The sequence below is a fragment of the Gnatocerus cornutus genome, chromosome 2 (assembly GCF_029298725.1).
Source record: "Gnatocerus cornutus isolate USDA-ARS CGAHR chromosome 2, icGnaCorn1.1, whole genome shotgun sequence".
Classification (NCBI taxonomy): Eukaryota; Metazoa; Arthropoda; class Insecta; order Coleoptera; family Tenebrionidae; genus Gnatocerus; species Gnatocerus cornutus.
Window position 1 is genome coordinate 11442385 of NC_142234.1, and position 11250 is coordinate 11453634.

Consider the following 11250-nt stretch of genomic DNA (forward strand, 5'->3'; position numbering starts at 1 on the left):
GAACACGAAAAAATCTAGCGAAACGACTTTTTTAACGTTCGTTTAATACATATAAATCGTCATTATGTGCAATGGCAGCATAAAGACATACCAACGAGAATGTAGTTCTCAAAAATAATCGCCAAGCACACATCCATACGTCAATCCGAGATAATATACGACTTCTCTTTTGCAAAACGTGTACGCGGTCGGTACGGTTGTTCCCGTTTTTACCGATCGGAACAAGTCTGTGATATGTCGGCATGAGCGCCGAGACGATATAAACACAACGTTGCTATTCCAAACTAAAAACCCGGACCACTTAACAACCACTGTCACCGCACGCAAGATGCTCGCCGAATTTTCAAAGGAATGCCTTTTTTCTCTTTGGACCTGGATTCCGTGCTACCAGGGTTAATGCCAGCTAAGATCATTAGCTGAGCTAGCCAAGAGCCTTACTAAGAAATTCAAAACTTTGCTCATTCCTGTAGAGCAAATAGAGAAACCAGTACACGAGGAGGAAGAAGGTCTTGCTGATAAACAACATTAGCATTTTTCGGCAGCCCAAAGAACAATTTTTCCCAATCATCTACACCATGACCCGCCAAGAGATACTGTTTTTGTCGTTGAGGGTGAAATTTCGACTATGGCAAACATTCAGTAATTTAAGAAGTCAAAGAGTCTACATTCAACTACTAAAACCTTGTTGACTGGTGCGCATACAGTGAACCTGTTATTATCTGGTTTAATTAAGTCGTAATTAAGTGTAAACTTATCTGAGTGCATATAAAAATATAAAACTCGGCAGTCTACGGCGATGACCTGATGACTTTTCCTTAGATGTCGCTTAAGTATTAAAAGATCTGTCTATTAAATCAAGATGTGCAAAAGATTGCACTAATGACCAAATAGAATTCAGCTATGATTGGACATCAAATGGCCAATGATTATTTAATTCAGACCAAACACTATCGTTGGCCATTATCTATAGTTCACACGATACCTGCAATGGTTACGGAATGTTGATACAATTTCATTGTACAAAATGAGCAAATCAACGGAATCTTTTACAGAGTCTCGTATAGCCATTGTTGTCGTGACAAGAAGTTTATAATGTGTAATCCGATTACATTTAAAACTTGATCCGATCTAGAAATTTAATTTACAGGTAGCGATCGAAAATTAATCTGCAATTTCATCGGCCTTCTGCCACGCAGCATATCCCTACAGCAATTCAATCGCGTTCTTAAACCATCTTTAGATATGAAAACTCAAACGTTTGAACTCAATTACAAGCCCGATATTTCAGTATCGTGTTTGAGAAAAGCATTTCCAAGCGCTTCTGGACAAGAACCAATTTTCAAACAAGAGATTTATGAAGCAGACATTTGGAATTACCACACATCATTTTTCGTCTGCAGTGTCGAAATTATACATCGTATTCAAAATAAACAACCAAACCAAAAAAAAAACTATTTCCAGAGTTGTTACGCAAGTCTTTTTGACAGCACGGCTTCACCTTCGTCCACAGGTGTATGTGCATGTCTGGCGATGTTGTTGGCCAGTCATACCAACCAACATACTGAGTGTCCATTTATCAGTCGGATTGTCCTGTCAATACCCACTGATCTGAGTTTCGCCTCCCTGCCGTCTCGAGCGGCCGTGATTGGGCTGGTTTTTGTCACGATGTCCGTATCTTTGTATTGTCAGCCGCATTCTTTCGGACGTGTCTATATATCAATCGCAGTTTCGTTAGAAAATAAAGAAATGTTTGTTCGGAATGGTCCTCAACTTGCTCTTCGACCAGCAAGAAACACAATTGATTTTTTTCACTACCACTTTTAATGGCATCTTCCAGTTCAAATGAATTAAACAAGACTCGTCAAACGTTGAGCAAAACTAGTTGTCGGACCCCTGCTTGCAGATATCAGATAAGTATTCTCACGTAGTTATAATTTCGTTATTTTACTTGTTAACAAGAGAACTTAATGATAGCTTAAATTGTAAATAATGATGCAAATTGTTTTCAAGTTTGCTGGTAATTGCTTCATATTACATTTAATTCCAAGTTAGGTTTACACTTTAAACAAGCTTTTGTACAAGAGAGACTTGAGTAATTTCGCAAATTATATTCTTGATCTCTTAATTGAAATTACAGACAAATATCTCTAATTGCTAATTGCCTACTGCCACCTGTTAATAAGAGCTTTACACTTCGTCACGACTGTTGCTTCCAATAACAATTATTATTAACGTAATATGTAGGTATTTATACAGGGTCCACCTATTGTATGTGTTAAAATACAGACGAATTTCTATAGTTTCTTAGTAACGCCGCTTAATATTTTAAACTATAGGTACGTTCTAATATCTCACTTTTTTTTTTATTTTATTTTTTCAAAAAAATAATAACTACTTAAAACGTATGCTGGGTGTTATAAAACTTACCCACACATAAGCAATCTTAGGTTATGACACATCAATTGAACGATAATTCACAAACTTTATTGTCTTTAATAGTTGTTAAATGGTCATCAATCAGTTTGTAGAAAAAATCTGACACAAAGTGTTAGCATCGTAATTGTGGTTAATAGCACCAATAAAAATTGAATAAAATTTTTTATCTTCAAACGTCAAAACCGTAACTACTTTTGCAACTTGATTGAGACGGTAATTGTGGTATTTTATAAGGCAGATAAAAGACCGGCAACAAGCAGGGTGAACTTAATTTGAAGAAATTTCAAACGCTTTAAAAATTATTTAAAAATTGTTAACATTGTATCAATCTTTTAGAACACCCGTAATCGAAGATTTGCTTAGGTATCAAAGAAGTCATAACAGCTCACTTATCTGTAACCACATATACCGCAAATGAGGTTTAAAACATTTTTTATAAATCCATTTCTTCGTCACGATTAAAAACGTTTGTGTAACTAAACACTTGATATAGTGAAATTTTATCCAGTTTCCAAACCGTTTTTTTTTAATTATTTATCTAACTTGAATTGCAAGTAAAAATTGAGAATGATGTTTTAAGTCGGCAAAATTAAATGTTTGTATCGGATGCAATTTACTTTGAAATTGTTAAGCAGCAAGTCATTCTAAAGTAAAAGAAGCTGTATTTTCTGAGAACATTTACCTGTTCGTGTTGTTTTTATAGTCAGCATAATTGAAATGTAATAAGGTAAAGCTTCATTGTCTGAAGAAGGTGGAAGGCCTAACAAAGCATTCATTTATAATGAATTTACCGATCGTTGTAAATTGCACATTAAACTTGGTGTAATATTTCAAGAGTTGGAGGAATAATTACACACAACACTTGTTTATGCTGGAAGTGTAGGTTGGTGATAATCTGTAAAATTTAATGTGGGTTTGGCGAAAATGTGGTTCTCAACTCTCATTGTCTCAAAGAGTAGTAGGAAAGTGCCGAATCATTGAATATTGTTCGGCTTTTAGCTAGCAACTCTTTTGATCATTCGTCTGAGAATCTTTTTATATCTCAATACAATGCGACGCTGTCACATCTACACGATTTTTGTTTTTCAATCACATTCCATACCGAAACTTCTTGCTCGGCCTTCGAAAAATATCGAACGAGTTGCACAACCATTGTACATACAGAGAAATTCACAAATCCTCAGAAAAGTGTAAAAGCGAACTACAGAAAGCAAAGACCGCCTCTGGGATGTGAATAAGGTCCGACCGTCGTTTTAAATTTAAGACCTGTCCGTTTTTGAATACAAAAGGGATCATGAGTTTGTTGAAATCCTAAAGATTTCAAGCAATGCGTCAATGTTACGTGCTGTCGATTCTAAGAAAGGAGATTGTTAAAGATGGATTGAATGGTTTTTCGGTAGGCCTATACCTTTAACGATGTCGTTAAAATGTTTGTTAGTTCGGATGTTCCGGTTTAAAATCCCTAAATAAATCTAACAAATTGCAGAAAATCCACATTAGAGGATGTTTGTTTATGCCTTGCTTTAAAAGACTTTAATAGTTGGGGAAGAAAGTCGTAAAGTCGAGTTGCGTCAACATAAACACTATCCGCTACAATTTTGGAACGATAGAGAAAAGATCAAAAAACATTTTACTTCTAAATTCTTATCATCATTCTACAAACTATACTTGGGCTAGGTATTGCTGGACTCTACAACTCGGGACTCCTCGTCTTGTTATCTACGTACTGTAGGACGATAGAAATATCCTCTAAACCGATACAATGCATACGATAAACGGTTGTGAAACCGCAAACTATGTGTTGCTGTTTTACCCCAGATAAGTACATGAAGCAAACTGAACAATGGTTACTTATTCTTCAGATAAAGATTTAATTAAATATAAAAAAAGAAAGGGCTAAGCGTGAAGAATTCAGTTAAAATATAATTTAATTTATCAGTTTAATTAAAACCTGTTGGTAGTTTATGTTCAGTGTAAGATGTATTGTTTTGAAAAATTATAATTATTGCTATAAATAACTTATTAGATTAAAAAAATTTATACTCGTCTTCTTGAATAATTATACAATATAAATATTACATGTCAGGATAGTTGAACTAACGGACCATAACAAATTAATGGTCTCATTTGTCACTTGTTCTGCTTGAAAAATTGTTTGTTTTGGTACAGTAAATTTTACACTTAATTAAACGTACATATAATACACATATTAATTTGAAGATTTTTACAATTTATTATAAGAAAATTTTATCTAAAATTCACCTTGATTTTATGTATAAGCGAACTAGGCAACTGCATTTTATGCTGCTATGCGTCTTGCAGACAAAAATGAAAACACCTAATTTATTATTGAAAACCCAAAAGAAGGAAGAATATTGAAAATTTAAAATCCAAATTTCTATTCTCCAACAAGACATAAGAGCTTTCATCAAAAACAGGAGAAATCTTTCGTTTTTACTCTTCTGAGATAGGTGTGTTGTACCCAAACGATTACACAAAAACGGTGGAAATAGACAAAAATTAATTTGTAAAGTAAATGGAGAAACCGAGTCTTAGCAGCTTCTAAACCTTAAAATTATTTTGGTACCAACGCATAACTATTTGTTTGGCAAACTAAGTGATAAAATTAAGCAAATTTATAAATCAACATTAATTTGCTTTCTCCAAAAAATTGTAATAAAGTTGAACCATGTAGTTACATTAAGTAAGTATCATAAATAAGATCTCAAAAAATTATAGATATTTTTATGTCTTTGAATTTTGGTATAGGTTCTTTTCAAAATCCCTGCAGAATAATGTCTGTCCACAATGAAAATTTCTGAAAAATGTAAAGGACGTGATAATATACTGTAAATTATTGGAGATATTCCGTTTTGTTTGTAATTATTGTTTTTCACTTAAATCTAGTTTATTATGAATGAAATTAATTAAAAAAATACGCAATAAATCAAAAAGGGTAAAGTACAGTTTCTTTGTTTATAAAATGGAAATAAACTACTTCCACAAGTATTCATTTATTTTATCACAAGAACTATAAAACGAATTTTTAAATGGATGAATATAGTGAAAAACAAAATGTTATCTTTATGGTCATTGATACTATAATTCATTTATAGAAACTATTGTTTTCTGCATTACTTTAAACTCAGTAGAAAACTTTTTTTTGGTTTGTTGTCTGTCTTTAGTAAAGCTTTTAAAAAACTTTGTTATCTACTGCAAGTCTCATGGTTGTCCTATTTTAGAAAACTTTTCCATCTGAAGAGCACTCACCCTGGAGGTGTCGGATGATGGAAGGGAGCTCCTGGTGGTTGCATTCTAGGATCCCAAACGTACCGTCCTTCGTGAGTGCGTTGGTCAACGGGAAGAGGTGCGTGGAAAGCCGCAAAAGCCGACGGGAACTGTAACGGAAGACCTGCAGACATAGCGGCTTGAAAATCCGCCTCTTTTTCGGGCATATCGCACTAGTCACATCACTGAATCGTTTCACAACTGATTGTCACAAAAAAGCGCTCGCGATCGTCCGCGCTGTCATCTAGCAATTTCTTAGCTAATTGGATATGTCTCAATTAATGACAGTCCCCAGATATGTTCGGCGTCACGCATAGGAGCCTTAGAGTTGTCGAGGCGTAGTGGCGGCTCGACCACATCGCGAATTTATTTTTTAAGGGTTCTGACCGAGATTTTGATGAAGACAATTTTAGATATCCAGTCTAGACACTTAATCCAAGCACTTGGGGTAATTGAGGTGTTTTGTTTAGTGCAGACATTGTTACCAAGACACTTTTAATTTTAAGGTTGATGCGTAAGGCACATGCTTTATTTGATAATGAGGAAAGTACGACACAGCCAGCCTATAGACTACGGACAAACTAACTAGAGTAGAGGCAGGCGAGTAGTTGACAGCGGCCTTACAACTCAACTAACGAGTGTGGAAGAAGGGAGCACGGGGAGGGGCCAAACCCAGACCTGACTGCGAGGGAATGGACTCACATTCTGTATTCTTATTCAACAGTGGCGTAGCAGGGATTGGGACGTCCGATGTTCTTACCTTTGAGCCACCTATAAGCAGGCTAAAGTAAAAACGTTGTATTTTTTAATTTTTCACTTTTTTTCTTCTCAGCATCGCTTGTAGCCTCTCCAAAAGCACATGCTCCACAGGGAATCTTAGCTAGTACTCATTTTGTTAATATTATTATATGTACACGATTATCGAGGAAGTCTTATAAAATATTGACTGTAAATGATTACGAACATCCGCAGTTTTATATTTCTTAGAGGGAAACGGAGTCAATCCTGTGCAACCTTCGACGCCTCTGGTGAAAATCATAGTGAACGGTGCAAAAAACTTTTTTGGCCTTTTGAATTGTAAAGCATACTTTATTTTTACACATAATGGTAACAGTAACCTTCCTTTTGCGTTGTGATGAGAGGAAAAACTGAAACAGTGCGGCAAAAAAGTCAGAAGACACTGGAAGTTCAGAGGCAGAAAAAAGCAACCTTTACCAGCACAAAGATTATATACTAAAATAAAATATTATTACACATCTTGTTTTGTTATTTAAGCTATTTTTTTCACCTTAACAATAAAAATAAAATTTACCTAATCTATTAAATGATTCGACAATAGCAAGTGACGTTAACGAATTGTCAGATGTGTGAGATCAACATATTTATTTAAGTTTTAAATTGTTTATCGCCCAAAAAGCTTGATACAAAAATCGTACTGGAAGGATTTTACATTTCTCCAGCAAATGCCGCCTGAACCGCAGGCAAATGCAAATGTTGATGTAGAATCCAGCCGTAAAATCCTACTTACAGCAGCTCGAATGTAAATAACCTACCTATTTCTATTCCTGCCTTAGTGCTTTTCCTATTCCATCTACTACATAAAACAATTCCAAAAGACAATGAAGATTAAAATACGTATACTTTGCTCGCGATTCAAACTCTTATCAAGCACTTTATTTTATCAAAAATTCAACGTTGACTGGTAGAATTTGCTGAATGAGTGTTTTTTATTGCATATAATTTTTTATTGTGTGTGCAATATGCGGCACCAGAATGAATCATGTGATGATGAAACCTGATGTCTTGAAATTACCCAAATGTACTTTTTTGTACAAAATTCTTTAAGTAAATACAAACTGATACTATTTAAACAATTATTATTATTATTATTATTATTACTACTAATTTAGTAGCTAAGTATAAATCTTTTTTTTCTAATTAACAACGTCAAGCCAATGACGCATGTCACCTACGTAGTAGATACCGAAAATAAAAAAAATGGAAGCAGCTCCAACAACATAAAAAAAACAATTTTAATAATTTGTACTACCTAAATACGTACTTTACTCTTAAATTTTCTAGACAAAGGATTCCATAATCCTAATAATAGGTACTTTTTGCTCATTTCCCCCTTCTTAATTTCATTTCCATTACTCCTTTTGAATTACATATATCGTCGGCTTAAGTTGTTAAGTTGCTAAGTCCATTTTTGAACAAAATGCGTTTTCAATTTTATAAAAAAATAACAGAATAATACAGCATTGGATCCTTTCATGTGTTATAATTTTTATAAAATATTTTATTTTCATTCCCCAAACTTTCAAATTCCAGATTTGACGAGAAATAAGTAAACTCGACTCTCGACCTTGGTTGAAAAAATTCGAAATGGACTTAGCAACTTAACGACGATATTAAAAATGTAAATTTCGCCTAAGTCATTTTGAATATTATTGGCATACGCTTCGAATAATGTACCTAATACGTCGAGCAATGAAAAAAGAGCAAATGCACTGATGGAAATTAAAAACTGAAATTACGTAAAAAGTGTGGCAGTTATAAATCGGGATTTTTGTTTTGCTATCTCCGTTTTTCTCTGCCTAGTATGTAATTTTTTTTTTGCACGATCGGGCATTTTTGCATATTTACGAGGGTTGCTAGGAAGGGAGTAGAATAAATTTACCGACGACTCATCGGTAACTATTTTTGTTTGTCATGGGCGGTAAATGCAAGGCTAAGTTGATTAAGAAATTATTGTTTATTTGTATTAATGTTGAAAGTACAATTATTATAAACAACAGGGACGTTACTTGTATTACAATTAGTATTACTTAAACAATAAGCACTAGAAGTAGAAGGTACCGTAAGGAGTGAAGAAACATTTGTTGAAATATCAACAGAATTTGATGTGCTTTGGGGAACTTCTCTGATGTTCTTATAACTCTCGTCGTGCAAAATTTTTTTGGCACATTCGATTTTGTTTTGTAGAGAATCCTCAACATATGATTCTGCAACCTTCGTCGATTGCCATCCTCCGTGACGTTTTAGTCCTAAAACCTCTGTGCCTTTATTAGCTAGAAGTGTTGCCGAGCTTCGTCGAAATGCATGACCAGTGTAAAGAGAAGAATCTTTCAGATTTAAATATTTTGCAACTTTTGATGGCCAACTACCAATGGTATTTCTTCCAACAACTTGATTGTAGCACTTTCCGTTGGAGAATTTCATGAAGAATCTGTCACAAGCAGCATTCTTTGGGCGAAGACGAGCATATTTACGATAAATTTTAAGATAGTCGATTATTTCATCTTTACTATTGGTAACTGTAAAGCATCTTGAAGTGTTTGTCTTAGTGAAAGGTATTTTAACTATAATTAACAATCCTTGATCTTCTATATCCGTAGCTCTTATGTTGTAAAGCTCTTCTCGTCTACAAGCACCCGCAATCCCAAAAATCATGGCGACCTAATAAAACAAATTATTTAAAAATAGATATTTAATAATGAAATCACAACTAACCTTTAGAATTAAATATTCGTTATCTGGTGCTTCAGTCAAAAATTTTAAAAGATCTTCTTTAGTGAAGATTTTCGATTTTTTTGGTTTCCACCCAGATGTCTTTCTCTTAAGAAAGGCAATTAATGTCGCATACTTCGAAATATCATAAACCATAAACTGCCTGGAAATTTTAGCTTTTCGTTGCGATAAACGAAATAGGCCAGCAGCACTTTTTCATTAAAATCATTTAGCTTCTTTTTGTTGCACCACTGCTTGAACGATAACGATCTTTTGACTTTTCTGGGATCACCGCACTGCAACCAATCTTCCATGCAGCTTCTAATTCAATGTTTTCGTTGTTTTCACTTTCACTTTCACTCATTATTGATGCAGGAGATAATATAATTAGATTTTTTGAAGCAAACGACGCTGAAACCAGCAAAAATTTAATATGGCGGAGCTTGTTTTAAAACAAAATTGTATATCCATAACAACGAATCAAAGGCAACTTTTAAAAGCTGCAATGCCATTTTTTTTCACCAATTTTATTATTTAAAACAATGCAAATTAATGCCCTCGTGCAAAAAACGTCATAAGCATCACGAGCGTTAGGTGCGTCCGATTTCGGACAAAATGGGAACCTCGGGCTGCGCCCTCGGTTCCCACACATTTGCCCTCAATCGGTAAAACGCACTTACCGCTCTTAATGCTTAAATAACTATTGCAGCGCATTTATTGTACCGATTTACAAAGGAGAAATTTTAGAAATCAACAGTAGTTGAAAGGGATAAATAGATAAGTACAACCTGTTGTGAAGACATGTCCATATTTTTTAATACCTTCACTTGTCAGTTTTAAATTTTATACAAAAACTCCTATCATAGTTTACAATACAATGTGTACAATTCAATGGAAAATAAACACAATATAATAATAATAATAATAATTCTAACTCAATAATGTTTGTGATCATTATTTTAGTAAATAAATAAACAAAACACATAAAGAAATAAGTAATGGAAAAATGGCAATTAGCGGTGTTAGGAGGTAAATATTTTTTAGAATAAATTTTAATATGTAACGTTTTAAAATACATATTGTAACCTTGCTTATGTATGTAATTAAAACAACATGGTAAACCATAGTTGTAACAAATATTTATTTTTAATTTAAAAATAATTGTAATAATACAAGGAAATACAAACACTTATTGAAACGTCTTACTTAAGCTTAAATAAAATGTACCTGCAATGTGATTAAAAAAAGAAAAAGCCAATTTGCTAGAAGAGGCATTTTCGTATTATTTTATGATTGTAAAGTGCTACTAATTGTGTTAAAATTTGTCTCTTTGCCTCTTCAATTATTTTAAAATCTTTTTTTCTCCGTTTTTGTCCATTGATTGACAACCAAATAAATTATCTTTGTGCCAAAAAGGATTTTGCTTACGATATTGCTATGACGATACATTTGTCCGTGTGCAATCTTTTTGCATTTTTATCAGCTAATTGCAAAAGGTGCAAAACTCTTTGTTTTCAGAGCTGAAAAAATATGAATTGACTGAACGTCAGTCACTTTTTGAAGCTCAAAAATAAATTGTCAAAAAACGCGTCACTGAAGCTTTTAATATCCATAATTCAAGTAATAATGTGTATCATTATGAACAGAATTACGTAGTGATGTGAGAACACTTGCGTTTTTTGCTGATTTTTACGTTTAAAGATAATTTTTAACACTTTGCACCGGTTGTACGCCACTTGGTGGTAAACTGAAAAAAAATATCTTCGGCTCTAGGTGTGAAAAGTGCCATTTTTGCCTTTAGCGGGTCGGTAATTGTAATTGCAATTGATGTAGGATGAAATTGAATTTTTAAGCTTGTTCCTATAATGCATTCACGATCTTTTTAGACCAGAGTAGGCCATGTTTTTTTTTCTTTTTGTTGGCTACAATGACTGACAGAGGTAGTTTTTTTACTGTCACATCTGACATGTGTCTTTCATGCATGCTAGTTTGCCACTTTTCTAATACCGGAAAAAT

At 33.7% G+C, this 11250-nt stretch overlaps 1 protein-coding gene across 1 annotated transcript in view; it reads right to left on the reverse strand.

Annotated features, from left to right (window-relative positions):
- Window positions 1-6365, reverse strand: part of ci (transcriptional activator cubitus interruptus) — a 38773-nt gene extending 32408 nt beyond the window's left edge. The window contains exon 1 of the mRNA XM_088029162.1: window positions 5707-6365. Within this exon, the coding sequence (XP_087885288.1) occupies window positions 5707-5891 (185 nt within the window). The 5' untranslated portion in view covers window positions 5892-6365. The remainder of the gene's footprint in view (window positions 1-5706) is intronic.
- Window positions 6366-11250: the final 4885 nt, after the last annotated feature.